Here is an 18,921-nt window from a genome sequence, read left to right as displayed (position 1 = left end):
CGTACTAGAATGAGCAGTGTTTTGGTGCTGCACGTAAGGTTTAAATGAACTAACCAGCTGATTCAGACACTGACAGGGGAGAAATTATCTATTTTGTGCTTGTCCGTCACCTTACACACCTACAAAGCTGGGCAAGCTTACGGACAGGAAGAAACCGCTGCTGTCACAACAACACCGTCGACGGCTGGTGGTGAGTGCTGCTGGTTTAAATCGGCTGTTGGGCAGAGCGAACGCTAGCTAATCCGGCTAGCCCACACGAAAACGTTAACGGTTGTTGGGTTTATTTTATTTTAATAGAAGCCCGATGAATGAATAAGTAATACACCATAGTGTGCATGTTATAGATTGGGTAGTTATTAATTGTTTTCCATTTAATTTCTTGTGTATATTAACAGAAGCTGCTAATACTTCAGCCTTTAACCAGACCTGTTCCTCCTAAACTAAACCCCGCCCATCGCGGTAGCGTAGACGTCTTTATTGAGCGCACTTCCGGACTCCAACGAAACAAAATGGGGCATTTAAGGTCGCATATTTCCCATCTCAATAAATAAACATAAATTGCCGACTATCGATATTTGCGGTTTAGACTTAATTCCATGCGTGTTTCATGTCCGTCTCCGTCGTCCTTTGGAGCCACATATGAGCTACAGCAGCAGCGCTGCTTTTTACACCTGCGGCAGGTCGAGCTCCACCTTAACAAACCGAAGTCCGCTTTTATGCCGTTTTTTGCATTGACGTCAACTGCATACAGCACAAAACAGACGCTTTCTTCATATCTCCTATACGCGAATCAGAATATGGCCAGATAACCAGACACTGGTACCAGATTTAAACCAATCTGACTGCGACAGCTGACGATTTATTTCCCATCACTGTGGGGAAGACAGTGTGTCCCGAGATAACTGCAACACAGCCACCGGTAAGGAAATCACACATTGATTCTCTGTATTGCTGCAGCTGATAGATGCTGTTATACAAAATAAATAGAGTGGGGGTTGGGGCTTCTCCAGATCACATGAACAGAAACATCCTTCTGTCGGAAAGAGATTACAGGGTGACATTTGTTTACCCATCAACCTTGTCTACCCTAGGTTTGTGTGGATGACAGCTAAGATTTTGAGCCAGAGAGGGTTGAGGGCATTTCCAGAGACATACCTGAGATGATCAGGTTTAACTAACGGCAGTTACGTACTGAGGTCTGCCCCAACCTCCTGAGTATCCCGTCTGGGTGTGCAGCATTGTCTCATGTTATTTCCTTGTCTATAAGAGCAGATGGTTTCCTGCCAGAGGAACATGGGTGATGTGTTTGTGTTTGTTTTGTGTTTTTTTTTTTCCCCCCTTCTTTTTTTGTGGTCTGTTTTGTTTTGGAAAATGGGACTCAAAGCCAGTCGCCAAGCAGCTGTGGTGACATTTGAGATGGCCCTTGGTGGGACCCTGCAGAGTATTTAGTTGAAAGACTGCCAGATGACAACATTATTACCATGCATTGTCCTCAGTCCATTGGACTTGAGAGAAACGTAACTTTATTAGAATCAATAGCACTTTGTGGTGTTTAAATATTGGCTGTTAGTTTTTTGGGATTTACTGACTGTTATTGTCATAGAAACTGCTCCTTTTATTTATGAACACTGAAAAAAGAAAATGTAATGTAATGATGAGTGAACTTTATGCACATCAACTGTAGGATAAAATAGCTATCATGAAAGGTCATAAGGTATGAAAGAACTTTATTTATGTAGCCAGTTAAGAGTATTTCAAACAGCATATTATCTATGCAGGAGCTTACATTCCTTTTAAAATTTTTTTTGTGCATTCCGCTTCTGCCCACTTTCCTATTCTCCTTCCCTTCTAAGATATCGGTACATCAAATTCAGTATATTTGAGTGAAAACATTTTCTTCCTAAAAATTATTTAGTTCGGTGATATTTCAAATTTGGTTCTCACTTAGTTTTCCTTTTACAGCAATCTGTCTCAGGGCATATTTGTCAGACAACTAAAATGCCACGTGATGATGATTATGCAACATTCTCTAGCGTGTTCTCCATCCAAGCACAGGGCACCAACGACTACAAAGGAAAAGGCCAACTCAGGCTGCATCCTTCACTCCACCCACCCTGCCTTCTCTCCCGAGGCTGTAGCTAGGATGAGGTGGGAGTGGGCTCACAGCTAATTCTGGTTCAATTAAACTTGTTAGTCATGAGTCTTTGCAGACTCCTTATTCAGTGGACTGACTTGGTTTATCTAATCACATTGACTTGAATAACACTCATCTTAGGTTGATTGTCACATTGAGATTTTATGTCAAAAATTCAAGTCAGCCAACCTATTATGCTTTGTAATGATGTAAATATTTCTGTCATCCTGGCGTTCAGCTTGTCTTAACTGTCAAGATGGATGCTATAACAGTAACAGCAGGTACAATAATTGCTCAGGACGCTTGTCATAACACCTGCATCCCACCTGGTAAACTAAGCTCTTGCAAATGGAAGACTTTTCTAAAACAAAATACATGTTTACAGGATAATGACTATAATAGTATTTACTTTTAAATAATATTGCATGATTAAAAAAATTTACCAGTTTTCTTGGGGTTACAGTTGCCCAGAGTGTGGCCCAGGCAAGAGCCCGTGACTGCCACATCAGGCATCATGATGGAAGGGGGCATGCAGCTGCTCAACCGTGATGGCCACAGCATCTCCCACAACTCAAAGCGCCACTACCACGACTCTTTCGTGTCCATGAACAGGATGCGACAGCGCGGCCTGTTGTGTGACATTGTGCTCCATGTTTCCAACAAAGAAATTAAGGCGCACAAAGTGGTGCTGGCATCCTGCAGCCCCTACTTCCACGCTATGTTTACGAGTAAGTTCGGTGCTTGGTGTCTGATTTATTCCTATACATGCCAGCGCTTTTACTTCACTTTTCACGTTTATAATCTTTGAAATACAGAAGGCATGCCATATATCAAACTGCACACCATTTGCCCAATTGCTTAATGTTTGATGACGCAACAATTTCTGTGCACAATGAATGTCAACAAATTCATCACTACTTTCTTTCCCTGTCTTCCTGTCTGGGAAATAGGTGGCCAGAGGAGATGTGTGTTTGTCTCAGATTTCTTCCTGATACTAGATCCTTGTCAGGGTACAATGTGTCTCCATACAGTCAATTGTCTATCTTGCTTCTACTCATCTGACCCAGTCTGTAATTCGCCCCTTTTTAAAAGAATCTGCTCATCTTTCATGATCATTGAAACAACAAAATCATTGCTACCCTGCAGGCACTATGTTGCAGCTCCTGCAAACTAAATGAAACCTTTGATGATGTGAAACTTTTTGATTCACTGTTCTGCAGGAACAGCCACATTGCACAAGAGTGTATATATTATATATATTCAAAAATATAAAACTATACTACGTTCAATAGAAAGCACCACATGAACTGTACTGATATTTAGAGAGGTGCTGTACACCACCACCACAACAGAAATGGGAATTTTGTTATATTGGCCAAAGTTTTCCTAGTTCTTACAGCAAAATGTAACAGCTTTTATTCTGTGGTCAAACAGATGAGATGTCGGAAAGTCGACAGACCCACGTAACCCTTCATGACATCGACCCTCAGGCTTTGGAGCAGCTAGTCCAGTATGCCTATACAGCCGAGATCGTGGTTGGGGAGGGCAATGTGCAGGTATAGTATAAGATTTCATGTTTAGAGAAAAAAAAATAGTTTTGACTTTTGATCAAGCACAGCAAACTCACAGTATATTTCTACCTGTAACTGCTAGACGTTGCTTCCAGCAGCGAGCCTGCTGCAGCTCAACGGCGTGCGGGACGCCTGTTGTAAGTTCCTTCTCAGCCAGCTGGACCCGTCCAACTGTCTCGGCATCCGAGGGTTTGCTGACACGCACTCCTGTAGTGACCTGCTCAAGTCAGCACACAAGTATGTCCTCCAGCACTTTGTTGAAGTGTCCAAGACAGAGGAGTTCATGTTGCTGCCACTGAAACAGGTAGAGGAGATAATTTTTCCATTTCTTTCTGTATCAGTTGTAATAGTAGAACATTTTCTGATATATCATAGGCTCTGTTGGCTTTCTGTGTGTCATGTCATTCATTATAAATTCACAACAGACAATTAACTTTTAGGTTAAGAAAATTGGTCCTTTCTACGCCTCTTTAACACATCAAATTCCTTAGAAATGTGGACAATAAAAGAGATGATGCACGTGCAGTACTAGTCATGAGCATTTAATTTTGTTCCTGCGTATTATTTGCACTTAAAAAAAACAACCAAAAAAAAAAAGAGTATTCTGAGCACAGTAGTCTCCAAAGACAGCAGTCTTGTTTTTCACCACCATGTACGTTCCCCAAGGGAAGTGGCCATGAGCATGCTCTAGTGTTTTTAACATTCATTAGAAAACCTCTCCTCTCCTCTTCCTCAGCTAGCTGCATCAATCACTGTCTCTTGTGGTTTTATCTCCCCAGTGTGCTTCCATGGACTTCTTTATCTGGCACATCAACTTAGACAAACTATCTCTTATTCATCAGATAGGCCCAGCAGTGGCAATGCTGTGGTTTCTACCCTGAGAGGGGCAATTAGGCAGAACCAGTGACATTTTCAAAGATGCTGTACTGTTTATAGAAGACCATTGCTTACCTCTTCAAGGTTTCAATAGAAGTTTCTTTTTTGGTTGTACTAGTTTACTCCTATTTATTCTGTCATGTTATGGCGGGAAATGAAGGTTAATTTCAGGCAAACTAGTTCAGTATTAGCTATTAGCCTAAGCAGCAATGGCCTTAAAGAAGGCACATACCACCAGCTACTACTATTAGAACCGCACAGCTGCCTCACTGTAACCCTGAGAGTGAGTGTTTCTTTTATAGGGCTTTCTTAAAAAAGGTTGCATAGATTATAGAAAAGCTACCCAGTAAATAATAATGAAACAATCAAGGCACCGTGGCTAATCCAAATTTAAAGGAAAGGACAACCTCTCACCTAAAATCAATACACTGCTTTCAATGCGTAATTTACAACAACAACAATAACAATAATAACAATATTATAACACCACTGCACTGAACAATTCCTTTCCCATCTGTTGTGTGTTATGTTTTGGAAAAAAATCTAAATAAAAAATGGCTACATCCAAAAAAGCTATACATGTTGAGAAGAACGCCATTTATGCAAAATGGCGTCTATTTCAGACAAATGCCTGTTGAACCATGTCAGGTGACAAAGAATTAAAGCTGCACTGACAGGAAATAAAAAAGCTGCCAGCATCACTTTCGCATTATCTTCTCACCACAGCACTGAAGAGACTGTGCTCCATGAGAATAAAACACAGAGATTCTCTCCTCTTGCTTCCAAGGCCTTGAGAATGGATCTACAGTGTGAGTGTGTGCAAAGTAAAATAATACAGTAAAAGTTAAACAGCATAAAGGCTGATTAAAATAGACTGTTCTCTTTTCTTCATGTCTATCGTTCTGTCTCAGCCTTCCCTCTGGTATACCGCCCATTCAGTCAGCAGCTGTCGGGTCATAAATCTGCAGATCTGGATTTATGTACTGGCTGCTCTAAAGGACTCTGAGTGCATGGGGATGAGAAATATGCGTCATATTTCTTTGGTTGGTCTATGAAGGAAATGGCAAGGCATGACAGGATTTTAACTAGCCTGCTCCGGTGATGCGTCACTGATGTAGCATTACATGCGTGCATCGTGATTTAACTGAAAACCTCATTTATACACCTCTCACTCCACAAAGTCAGTTAATATTTTCTGATAGGCATTTTATATCTCCTTCTTACACTTTTATGTTTTTTGAGGTAAGATGGTGCCCAGCATGCAGAGCTAAGAGGAACTGTAGGGTGGGGCAGCAGTAGCATTATTCCTCTGGGGGACTGTGGATTAGTGGAGGCTGCTAACTGTTGCCCTGATCTGGCCAGCAGACAGTAGCAGCAGGAGCACGAGCAGCAGCTGGCTGCTCTGGCCCCACCCAGCTCTGCCAGCTTTGGGTTGATCTGGGAGCAGAGCCAGCCAGACACTCAGACTGCAGCAGTCATTGTGTCTCACACACACATACACGTGTGCCCAGGCAATGGCAGTTTAATGTGTTGCACAGTCATTTATGCTTATTGATCAGAGTAAAAAATTGGCGCCTGAAAAGATTTTTGCTCTATTTTTCCATAATTGAGTCAATTAAATTAGGCAGACAAAATAAAGCACTAGCAATCCGGTCAAATATCAGTCTGGATAGAGTAAACAAAGGCAAGTCAGAGAGGTAGAAGGAAGAAAGGCAGTAACTCTTCCACACTGTACCTGAATTTGTTTGTTGAGTTAAGTCTGTCGGTAGCTAATGTGCATTACTTGCTATGTGTCGACATGGTGGATCAAGACGCCTTTACCTCTTCAGCAAGTGCATATCTGACGGTCCAATTGAATTAAACATGATGCAAGTTTAAATCTAAGAAGACTGCTCTTGTAAATCATTTATGAAGTCTTTTCCCATCTGCTTTGTTCTCTCTATTCAGGTCCTGGATTTGATCTCCAGTGACAATCTCAATGTGCCATCTGAAGAGGAAGTATACCGGGCAGTGTTGAGCTGGGTGAAACATGATATAGATGGACGCAGGCAACATGTACCTTGGGTAAAATATGTCCCATCTCTCGAGGCTGACTTTTTTTCTCTTTTACCATATTACTTAAAAAACCCCATTACGTTGGCTTCGTTACCACATCCTGATCCCAACTATTCCGACCATCCTCTGTCCTTGTCAGCTGATGAAGTGCGTACGCCTGCCACTGTTGAGGCGAGACTTTCTGATGAGCAATGTGGATACGGAGCTGCTGGTGCGTCATCACTCAGAGTGTAAGGATCTACTGATTGAGGCTCTGAAGTACCACCTGATGCCAGAGCAGAGGGGAGTCCTCAGCAACAGCCGAACACGCCCCCGACGCTGTGAGGGCGCCAGCCCTGTACTCTTCGCCGTTGGTCAGTGTGCTCCTGAAGGTACCCACTAGGGTACACTAACCACACATATTCTGTTGCACATAAACTGTACAAATAAATGTATTTTTACAGTGAAATAAAACATTTCCCGTAATCAATGTAACTGAAAATGAAATGCAACAAACTGTTAAATCCACTTGTTGCTTTGCTGAAGATGAGTAATCTTCATATGATTAATCATTATTTGGTTTAAGTGCTTTTTTTGTAAATGTATGTGAAATTATCAGTTTAAATTAGTCAGTGGTGCTATGGGATTGGAAAACATAAAAAATTCTTTCATAACTAAAATATAAAAGTTCATTTCAAGTTGTGTCTTTTGTCTGAAGCCAGAAAACTTTCATTTGTATTTGCACTGAGCCAGGAATCTTTAAATTACCAGTAAATATACAGCACAATTTAACTAAAGTCACCATGCTCAAATTATTGAAATTTCCTTTTTACATTACTGCTTGAATTTAAAGCAGTTTCGCACAATACTGTATGTCGCAGGTGGTGGTAGCCTGTTTGCCATCCATGGAGACTGTGAGGCGTACGATACCAGGACAGACCGCTGGCACATGGTTGCCTCCATGTCAACTCGGCGGGCACGGGTGGGCGTGGCAGCCATTGGTAACAGACTCTATGCTGTTGGAGGGTGAGTGATGAGAACCATAATATTGACCTTTCAGCTCAAACTAGTCAACCCTCCAACTTTTCTTTCATTCAAACAGAGCTGCTATTATTAGTATAAAATGAGCTAAATGTGACTTTTACAAGCAGGAAGATTTGGCAGGCAGGTAATTTGGATGTAAAATGATCCTGGGGGATTGTACTTCTGTTGTTGTTTAATATTATTCAGCGTTATTAGAGGTAACACAATGATGACTGGATTATCAAAGCTCTTCTGGTTCATTTATCTACATATCCTCAGGTATGATGGCACCTCAGACCTCGCAACTGTGGAGTCTTATGACCCCATCACTAATTCCTGGCAACCTGAGGTTTCCATGGGAACACGGCGCAGCTGTTTGGGTGTAGCTGTCCTGCACGGGCTGCTGTATGCTGCTGGTGGTTATGATGGAGCTTCCTGTCTCAACAGGTATACATAAGACTGAAATTCTGGTGATGATCACAGAACACTTTGATTTTCTAGACCAGATCATGAGGAAAGTTCATCTCAGTGTATTGGAAAGCATTCCAGTCTTATTATATTGAATGCACGTTTTCTCCTTTCACAGTGCAGAGCGTTATGACCCTCTGACCAGTACATGGACCTCAATTGCTGCCATGAGCACACGTAGAAGATATGTCAGAGTTGCAACACTGGGTAGGAATTTTACAGAGAAGAAAACATAATGAGCGAGCTGCCCTACTGTTTATGTTTCACTCTATATGTTTTAATACCTGAGATAAACTGGGAGTTGCCTCTTTGGTATTTGACTGCTAATATTTATATTGAGCGTCAACTCCCTTTTCTCCTCCAGATGGCAGCTTGTATGCAGTGGGAGGTTATGACAGCTCCTCACATCTTGCAACAGTGGAGAAATATGATCCACAGGTAAACTGTATGCCGTTACATTTATCATCGAAATAAGCTGTCTGTGTCCTGGTTTAGATCAGGTGAGTGTGGAAGAAAGAAACATGCAAATATAACTTGTGATTCTATTGAACAGAGCAACACATGGACAGCCATTGCCAACATGTTGAGTCGGCGCAGCAGTGCTGGAGTGGCTGTGCTGGACGGCATGCTGTACGTAGCAGGAGGCAATGATGGCACTAGCTGCCTCAACTCAGTGGAGCGCTTCAACCCCAAGACCAACACTTGGGAGGCAGTTGCCCCCATGAACATACGCAGGTTAGTCTAAATTAAATGCGAAACAAAGACATCCTACTGTGAGTATTTTCACAGATATTGCAATTGTGAGTCACGGTCTTATTGAAAATAGTAATTTGTGATCAATTTTCAATCAATAAATACTTAACTATTGGAAGGGAAAAGCAAGTGAACCGTCTGAAATTGCATTTATTTATTGCTACTTTAACCCTTAAAAAACACTCTTAACATTTGAAGTTTGCTCAAAAGTTTCACTGGTGCATTTGCTGATAAACCACATTTCCCAAAAGACCTACAATCACAAATTGTTGATTTTGTTAAAGCTGCAAAAGGGTTAATTAGCAGCTATGGGTTAAAGTGAGAACCAAAGACTAACAGCAAAACACTGTTAACTTTGTATTAAGTTACAGAATAGAACAGGCAGTTACATTTCCAGAGAAAGTATGAGCTGTTAAAAATTAAGTAGACCCCAAACGCTTTTAACAATGGGGCAAAGTCAACATTTGCAATGGCCACAATTAACTTTCAACACGAGAATCAAAAGCCACAAAAGATGTGCATGCTGCAGAGATAAATGTTTGGCTTTACGGTCAGATTTCAGAGATGAGAGCTATCAGAGTAGGCAAGATCACAAAAGTAGAAATGTACCTGTTTTAAAATTTGAGCCTCATCAGTCACACAGCTGCGTTATGTTTGCCAATTTAAAGTATCCATTACAGTCTATACAGAGTTTTGCTATGTGTCTTATGGTCACATTTTTGAGATCTGAGATGAATCCAGGGAATTTAACCGAGACGCACCTTAGCCAGCTAAGCTATCAAGAAAACCCTGTCCTGCTATTTCCAGTGCACAAGTTCATCCCTTGCTAATGATATGATAAAATCCATTGGCATCAAGTGCACTCAAGATTTTGGTCTATCCAGTCTGCCCAGTTTTTATCCTTCTTATCCTTCATATGGCACCTTAGTCAGAAAAGATGGATGGTCCAAACACCAATTTCTCTTAAGTCAGGCAGAGGGTAAACACTCCACTGCTGTCTGTATTAAACTTGTCAAACGAGACTCCCTGCTATGATTATTTGTGGGAAATCTTTGCTTTTTGAGGCCTGGGATTTGGCACATCTGAATCTTACTTACTGCCAAAACATTCTTAGAGCATAATCATCGAATGACCTATTTTCTGCAACAGTTGTTTCTTTCTTTTCCTTTAGAGGATGAAACTTGTCTTGATTATAAAAGCAAGTTGACAAGTTCACCGTCACAGCTTCATATCGATACAAGATTTGCATCAGGGAGGGGAGCTAGAGACATAGTCTGATTTGTGAACATCAGCAGATTGTCTTCAGGCACCAGATGCACACACACACAATATCTTACTTGTGAGTCAGGTTTCTCTGTTCCTACACAACAATTGATGGCATAGCCCCATGAATAACTCGTATGTCAATCTGCTGTTTGTCTTTGGTGCTTTTCTTGTCTAGCAGAGGCTCCATTTCCACAGTCCAAAAACATCATTTTTTGAACATCATGAATGCTCATCTGTCATTGTTGTATAGCCACGTTCAGCACATACTGATGTTAAAACATTTTGGAATGATTAACTGGGTCCAAATAATGTTGCATCTCTATCTCAATAATTACTGAAAATCTGAAAAGGGTGTGTTTTTATTTCCATTGGCCCTCAGTTGTGATGAATTAAAGTAATAAAGAAATAAAGTACAGTATTATTAGCCCTTCCTCGTGTCCTCAAACTGTATGGCAGCAGGGGGAAGCATCAGTATCTTTTTTAAATTAAGTAGATGATTGTTTGCTTACCGTGGGCTTGCATATTGTGAATATAATACAAAGCCAGGGAAATGAAAAAAACCTGACTTTTAATGGCAGCCTATAATAAACCTAGCGCGAGAAAGTTTAAGGAAAAAGCAGAAATAATTATATTATACATTGAAAAACTACAAGCAGAAATGGTATATTCTCAATCAGATTTTTCTCCCTCTTTCCAGGAGCACCCATGATCTGGTGTCTATGGACGGATGGTTATACGCAGTTGGAGGTAATGATGGCAGCTCCAGTCTCAACTCCATTGAGAAATACAATCCGCGCAGCAACAAATGGGTGGCGGCCTCCTGCATGTTCACACGGCGCAGCAGCGTAGGCGTGGCAGTGCTGGAGCTGCTGAACTTCCCTCCGCCCTCCTCGCCCACCCTCTCGGTTTCCTCCACCAGCCTTTGACACGGGGCCACTGCTTGGCTAAGCTCAGCCTCTGCTACTACAGCCCAGACTGGCTCTGGGAAGAGACGCAACTGCTCTGTTTGAGATGGGGAGGCAGAAGAGGACAGATGATGTAGGAAGGGGGAGAAGAGAAAGATGAATGGTGAGGCTCCTGATTTCATTAATATTGGGTCACCTCAAGAATTAATGGCATCCTTGGTAAAAATTTGCCATTATTGGTTTAAAAATTTGCAACCTAAGCAGAATTTTAGTTTAAAAATATTGGAAATTTCTTTAAAATGTTATTTAGATGTTTATAATAATTCATATTTATGTTGAGGGACGCCAGATGATGACTGAAAGATGCACCAAAAATTTTTTTTTTTTTTTTATGTCAATTCAACATAATCTGGCTGCTTTTCACAAACTGTGCCAATAGTTCTGGACTGCACTATCCAGATGCCTGAAATTCCACTGTACAGCTCCACCATATAGATACCAGCTCCCATTCTCTTCATGGGTACAAAGATATTCCTGGATAAAGCTGTGTGAAGAGTGATCAGTCTTTCCTCAAGCTTCACTTTCTTTCCAACCACTGAAACACTCATCGTGAAACGTGGACACTTTATTCTGTCATGTGTGATGTAAATGTTTTTGGTTTAATTTTGCTGTCCCTTTTTTATGTCAATATTTTTTTGCAATAGTGTTAACAAAAAAAAATGGAATGTAGCGTTTCACTGGTTTTTACCATGCATGTTTACACACAGGCATTGACTCCAAACAGGAGGATAAAAGGTTGTAGTGCTGCTATGCCACACTAGGTGGCAGTAAGAGGCAATGCTGTAAACTGTTCCTACACTGCAAGGCAGCATGGAGACCAATGACAGATAAGTTAGGCCCTCAGATCTGCAAGTTTCGAATTTTTAAGTTTTATTTTTTCTTTTTTAAAATAAAAGCAGAGAATACTTACATTAAACTATATGTATTTATAAAAATGAATACATTCTAATATATTCAGTTTTAAATATACTCAGAGAAGGAAACAGAGTAGAACTATGTCTAAGAGTTTTTTTTATATATTTATTTAGGTGTGTCATTTGCATATTGTCAACAGAAATGACAAAGAGAATGTCCAAGTGTGAGAGGTTGTTGTTTGAGCTAGTGTGAATTTGAAGTTTATTCTGAGAGCACTGACTGCAGCATTTCATTTCATTTTTTTGATGCCTTGATGTTTTTTCACTGCCACAAGCATAATTTCATGTGACACTGTCCCTTATGTCCATTACATGTGTGCAAAAATTAGCTATTGCCTGCAAACTTATTGACCAGCGTTGACAGCAGTCAATAATTTCGATGACCTCATTTTCCATGTTTTTAAACATTTACTCCCTGTTACAGCTCCATCTGGCATTTAAGCTGCCACTACTAGTTTACCCTCAGTATACTGACAATTGACACTAATGAGTAACATTGTTAACATTTGGTGCTGTCATATTCCCCTCTACACTCATCAAGTGTAGTGTCTTGTTATATTACCTCATTATTGAAATGGATCCAGCTTTTTTGCAACTAAGATAAACTAGGAGCTACTGTATAGTTAACCACACATACACTGGCTATAGAACCTCCAATAAATGGATAACGTGAGTCTTTTTGACTCAGTTAAGAGTCAACTTCTGAGTTAGGGTTAGTTATTGAGTTATTGGGCAGTGGTGATACCATTCCAGACTTCTGAGAAGTTGCCTTTTTTTTCCTTGTTTTGAAGGATTTTTTTGATTGAGTTCTGTTTATCTGAAACTACGTTTACTTTTCATTTATGTATTGCCTGAGCCAGTAGAATAGGGGCTGGGATGGTCTTATGGAGATGTGGTTATTCTGTAAAGTCATTGTGCGTCAGGGACAGACTCAAAGAGAAAGGTACACAAAACCACGTAAGACTTTTGCCTCCATTCTGCTGATCCAACTGTAAATACAAAGACTGCTAAGGTTATCTGTATTCCATTTGTGCAATTTCAATATGACTGTACTTTTTTTTTTCGTTTGTGCTTAATGTGGTGATATGTGTTTATTTATGTTTGTTATTTATGAGGAACATTTTGCACTATTGCAGAAAGGGAGCAATACGATACACTGTAAAAAAGAAAAATAAGAAATAAAATTGTTTTCAGATGTGATGGCTGTCCTGACAACTTTGACCACCCACATACAACCAACAAACACACACACGGGTGGATTTATTTATCTGAAAAGTATCAGGTTTTATTTTTGCATCTGTAAACATCTCACTTATATGTCCCTCTATAGAAACAGCCAAAATGTCCAATGAAAATACAAATACACACACACACCCCCTAAAAGTTGTGTTACTAACAGTGCTTGTTGCTATGTTCACTATACTCTGCTGCCCGGTACCTTCCCAACATGCTCCCCTTTCATAGTGATCTGTGCAGACAGCTGAACACTCTCACTTTACCCTTCTTGACCTCAGTCACACGGCATTCACACCTGTGGCTGCCTCTGGACACACTCAAACCTACAAACTCCCTCTCCCAAAACACACAAAGCCTGAAGGAGAAAAATACAAGATCATGACTGCACAAACAGCTGGTTTAACTGTACATTCTGAGGACAACACAAGGAGACACATCTGTGCAGACTGTGCCTGTGTTGTGAAGTTTTGCTACTCATGCATTAGAATCCACATTGCAAAACACACACGACGCAAAATCAAAACGTTATGGTGAGAAATTCCATTTTAAATATTGCACTGTCTGTAACTTTTACTGTAAAAATTAGTGTGAGACCAAAAGTATGATGGTATCTACGTTTGACAACATTTGACCCAGGTTTTTTTTTCAATAGAAAAGTTGATAATTTGTTCTGACATGTTTCATTGGCAGCTAAGTGTGGGTTCTTAAAGAGAGCTTTCAGGATGGCTGATGGCTGGCACAACAAATTGTGCATTTAGTCATATTAAACATGTGGATGCTGGTTTCAGAAGTTTCACTGAAATTATACAGTTTTCACTGGAATCCAGTTGGAATCTAGTTTCATGTTCATGTCAACCTTTTAAACTAAAAATGTGGCTTTGTTGTTACATGTCATTGTAGTGCATGGACTGTATTCCCATTTATCTGATTACTATGACTGTTAAGACGCTTCACCTCTGCTGCTGTTAAGGAGCATATGGGTTTACAACCTGCCTGCATGTATGTGCTCACTCTGGGAAAGCTGTTTCAACTGATCCTGGGTACAAGTCAGTTCATTCCCTCCATCTTCCCAGGATTCCTACCACTGGAGCCTCTCCTCTCTCCCAAATGTCAGCCACTGCACTGCCCTTATCAGGCCTTGGAGACGCTGTCCCCTCTCCGGAAGGACTGAAGTGTCATCTGGATCATGTACTTTTTGACCTGATACTTAGGATAAGAGCAAGCTTGCAATGGAAAATCAGCCAGCCCACAGCTATTTACGGCTGTAGAGATCATGCCAGTGTGTTCATAGTAGAAATAATATGGAAGGCTCAGTCACACACAAGCAAGAGGTGTGTTTCGTGGAAGACCAGTATTGGGTGCACAAACAGGAAGAACACGTTGCAGGAAAACTCTCTGCGGTCACATAGCAGCTCTAATAGACCATGACTCAAAATTCAGCTTTAGTTAAATGTAGAAGCAATTCATATTGTCAGTCAACTTAACGCGTACAAAAATATACTTTTTAGATCACTTTTTAGAAAGTATGAGGAAAACTATGAAGGAGAAAAATGTAGCAAGGTTTTAATGAAGTTCATCTTTTGAATGATGGTGACTCTTAACTTTAACTTCTCTAATAACTGAACAGGAGAGCACTGCAATGTATTATATTTGGCTGACAAACCAGCTTAATCAGTTTTAGTTTTAAAATCTGATAAATTTATCAAGCATTTTATATTAAAGGAAAGGAAGTCAAGATGTTGCCCATTCTAGTGAAATCATCAATCTTTTCCAACGTGTTGTCAAAAGTGCTATGGTAAATTAACTTGTTGCTGACACTGTCTGTGGCCTTCTCCCATAAATGGAAGTAAATAATAGAAAAAGCTAAAATTTCAACACCAAGGGGCTAAGTGCATGTCTATAGTCTATTCACAAGTTTAGTATAATGACAAACTTGCAGTCTGTGGCAAAAAGAGATTTTGCAGAATTCAGACACGGAAACACTCAATCTGACTTTGACTGATCTTTTCTTCAAAGGAGAGAAAGGTTCAAATTAAGAATATTTTATGGTCGTCCTGTGTGAGAACTTTGGCACGTCAGAGTCTCTGTTGGACACCTGATGTTGGGGGCCTCATATCCAGACTCTGTTTTAGTGGCCCGAGGTGTGACTTTAGCACCGCCGCTCTCACCCGCTGAGTCTGGATAAACACAAGCAAATGACTTCTTGGAGAGAGCTAAAGTTCAACCCATCATACATGCAGGGCATGGCATTTTGATGTGGTATTCATGTTTCCTCTGTGTAATATGTAATACAACGCATAAAATAAAACAGTTTAAACTTAAAATAAATAATTTAATATTCATCACAATGGTACAGGTTCATGTGGTCTGATTTAAGCAGAGAGCTGCTCAGCAAACGGTATATAAAGTTATTAATTTAATAGCCAGCTATGCGAGCTGTTGTTGAAATGTCATCAAATGTCATCAAATGTCATCAATATATTGTTATATATTGTTAGAATTTATTTACCTCAGGTTGCCCAAATCAATTTCAAGTCATTTCAAGTAATATTTGCATTAATGGTGACAGAGTTGGCACCATCTACTTAAAATCAATCATTCAACCCTGAGCTCCTTCATCACTATGTGGAATTTTGTAATTTCTCCGACTGAATAATTGTCCTTCTTTTTCCATCATCTGTACTGCAGATGGTGAAACAAGTTCCCGAATCTTGTGTCTTCAAGAAACACGCCAACACTCAATATTTTTGTACTTTTTTTGTACTTTCTTATTGTTAATGCACCCACTTATGTGATCCACTGAATTTACTTAATAGATATAGTACTCACTGTACAGCCACACTGCAGCTTCACTGAAAATCACTTTTGATAAAAGCCAAATGATTAAATGTAATATCTTTTAAATACTATGGTTCTTTAAGTATATTAGCATCTTACCCATGGCTGGACAGTAATTTGCCTTTGTACAGTTTATTAATTAAACATGCTAATAGTTAGCATGCTAATATGTAATATATTACAGTTCAGGATAATTGGAATTTGGTCATTAGTTGGAAAGGTTTTAAAGTATTGTTAAATGACAAAAAATAGGATAAGATGTATCCTCTCAAATTAATGCACGTTTGAGATTTCTAGCATAGATAAAACATATTCATATCATAAGCTTTAAGTTAGTTCCAGTTTTTGAGACAGTTTTGCCCCCATTGGCACTGTACTAGTAAACTGTTAATTTCCCATGAAAAGAAATATTAAATCCTTGGGAAATATTTTGACGCTGGCTGACGATAAAAGGCTAGAAGAACATCACCTGATCTAACTGAAACTGGATTGACCTCATTGTGAAAATCTCTGGCTGTTTTTTGTTCTCATATTTAGAGCACACTGCAACAGAAAGGTGAATCACAACAGGCTACGTGTATTATCAAGTCCATCACACTGCTTTTCCATGATGATTCACAAGCAGAAACATGTGAACATCAGTGGGATTACTCAGGAAAATAATCAGATTACTTTCAACGGCTCCAAAGCAAATACAATACGTTCATCCTATACAACAGTGTTCAATTTTTTTGTTTTTATGTTCAGGTAGGAAAAGCAAACTATGGCATCAGTTACGGTTTCCTGTTTATTCTGATACAATCTGCCTGTAAGAATCTGTAGAATAAGATAAACATGTTACAAACTTGCAGTGCATAAAAAATTGCAGTTTTACACACTCATCATTGTTTGCATCTAGTCAGATATTTCCTTGTGTACCCATCTTTTACCTCCCCTCTCCAATACACACTGCAATTATTTCGCTTTTTTAAAAAAAATTTCCAAACAGGATATAGGACAAAATAGTAGGGGCTAGAAAGACCTAAGTTAATTATCAGAGACAGACAGAGGAGTTTTGAGTAACACTGTCCTATATTAAAAACGGCAACAAGCCAGTTATTCCATTATTGTCCTTTTCATTCTTGTGTAAACAGAAGGAATAAGTAAAGTTTTCCATGGAGCTAAGATATTTTACACATTTGCCCTAAAGTGACCACAACTGGCATTTGTTTTAATTGCAAGCCTTAAAGCCTATGATTCATAAACTGAAACTGACCATCTCAGTCAAGTTGACAATGTAGCTGGTATCAAAATAGGGTTAGGTCAGGGTATAATTGTAGTGATCCACACCTTTTCCAGTGATATTACAGCCCTTCTTGCTGGAATAATTGCCAAGTTACTTCTGTGTAATTATATCTCAACTATGACAAAGAAGCAGTTGTACAAGTCAACTTTGTGAAATAGCTGCAAGCAGCCTTTTTCATTTGTGTTGACATTATCTACTAGACAAGTTCACTGATCAGCTTTAAATCTTATCAGTCACTTTCCAACAGGTTTTATATTCACTTCTAACACATGAAGTTCAATCAATGGTCTTCATTGATTAAATTACCAGCCCTTGTCTTGAGCGCTGGGATCTAACAGGGTTTGGTAGGACAATACTGTAAACTCTCTCATAGTGACTTGAGATAAATACAACTTCATCATTGCTGTTTTTAAACGGACTGATGTCTGGTGCTGCCTCAAGTGCATCCGTTTTAAAATCCGGCTGAACAGGTTGTAGTTGCCTGGCAGTGAACAGCACACTCCTCATTTTATGACTACAGCTCGGTGGCTCACCACAGACAATGATCTAATTAATGAACAAACACAAGACAGTCATGAGTGTTTGAGTCCTCCGTCTGGCTGATAAGACCGCTTGTCACTGTGCACTGAAGGGGATTATTAACCGGGGAGCGAGGGGGGGGGGGGGATTTTATTTTCTAGCTGGTGTCATGTGTGCTGAAGTGCTTAAAAAAAAAAAAAATCCTAAAAATCTACATTGGGAAGCTAAAACACATTTAGTATTCAGTATAGTATACTCAGTATAGTATTCAGCACAACTAGTTCCTTTAGCAGGAAGAAATGTGTGTTTCCTGAAAGACTTGTTGATTAACAATTCAGTGGCGGTTATATCATTTACGAACAAACTCCATGCATGCAAACAAGAGATTTTTGCATACTACTCTTTCTTGCCTTTTGCAAATTAGAGCCTTTGAATACACAGGCTTCCTGTTTAAACCATCCTGCAATCTCATCCCATGAGGCAGGCAGCTGCACAAAAGATGAAGGTGAAGTGAAATGAGACCCAGAAAATCTCATTTACAAAGTTTGAAAACCTGACATAACTTAAGTTAATGTAGCACAATGATGTTTTGTGTAATTTCTACAGCCTACACAGATTTAACTATCAATTACTCGACCAAAACCAATCTATGAAATACATACATGCGTAATACAAAATTTCCCAGATACTTAAGTTTCAAAATGAGACTGATGTGTTTCAAGTATGTGAACCAATAATAAAAAGACTACTTAAGACTGCAGGCATTTTTCATGTCTGGGCATGTCAATGGAAGCTCCATCCTTCCTCACTGATTGACAGACACCATCCACTGTCTTTAATGACCACTCAATGCAGTGGTGACCCAACAATGAGCCCCATTTGGCTCCTGGAAGGTGTGAAATGGCACACTTCTCCATGAACCCCTCGTCTTTGTTGTTGGGATTGATTTAACAGACAGAGGCATCTTACAGAAGGTGTGATTCCTACTGGTTATTCATCACACAAACAGACACACACACACACACACACTCACATGCGC

At 39.8% G+C, this 18,921-nt stretch overlaps 1 protein-coding gene across 2 annotated transcripts; it reads left to right on the top strand.

The window, feature by feature from the left end:
• Positions 1–26: 26 nt before the first annotated feature.
• On the top strand, positions 27–13,204 carry klhl17 (kelch-like family member 17). 2 transcript variants are annotated; one of them, XM_029507461.1, is made up of 12 exons: positions 27–190; positions 2,598–2,862; positions 3,569–3,690; positions 3,788–4,009; positions 6,529–6,645; positions 6,776–6,989; positions 7,497–7,641; positions 7,918–8,085; positions 8,225–8,313; positions 8,471–8,544; positions 8,660–8,841; positions 10,823–13,204. In XM_029507461.1, the coding sequence occupies exons 2-12, from the start codon at positions 2,649–2,651 to the stop codon at positions 11,049–11,051; spliced, it is 1,776 nt and encodes a 591-aa protein (XP_029363321.1). In that variant the 5' UTR covers positions 27–190; positions 2,598–2,648; the 3' UTR covers positions 11,052–13,204. The 2 variants fall into 2 exon arrangements, with proteins under 2 accessions (XP_029363321.1, XP_029363320.1); XM_029507460.1 differs by lacking the exon at positions 27–190 and adding an exon at positions 786–919.
• The last annotated feature ends 5,717 nt before the right edge of the window (positions 13,205–18,921 follow it).

The sequence above is a fragment of the Echeneis naucrates genome, chromosome 7 (genome assembly GCF_900963305.1).
Source record: "Echeneis naucrates chromosome 7, fEcheNa1.1, whole genome shotgun sequence".
NCBI lineage: Eukaryota > Metazoa > Chordata > Actinopteri > Carangiformes > Echeneidae > Echeneis > Echeneis naucrates.
The sequence above is the reverse complement of the archived record's forward strand: the minus strand, read 5'-3'. Positions and strand labels throughout refer to the sequence as shown.

What these genes read in the sequence shown, in the direction of transcription:
- klhl17 (XM_029507461.1), top strand. Translation starts at nt 2,649, where the DNA reads ATGATGGAAGGGGGCATGCAGCTGCTCAACCGTGATGGCCACAGCATC. An exon ending in CTTCCACGCTATGTTTACGA is followed by an intron (nt 2,863 to 3,568) that starts GTAAGTTCGGTG and finishes GTGGTCAAACAG; the next exon opens with ATGAGATGTCGGAAAGTCGA. An exon ending in GCAGGCAACATGTACCTTGG is followed by an intron (nt 6,646 to 6,775) that starts GTAAAATATGTC and finishes TGTCCTTGTCAG; the next exon opens with CTGATGAAGTGCGTACGCCT.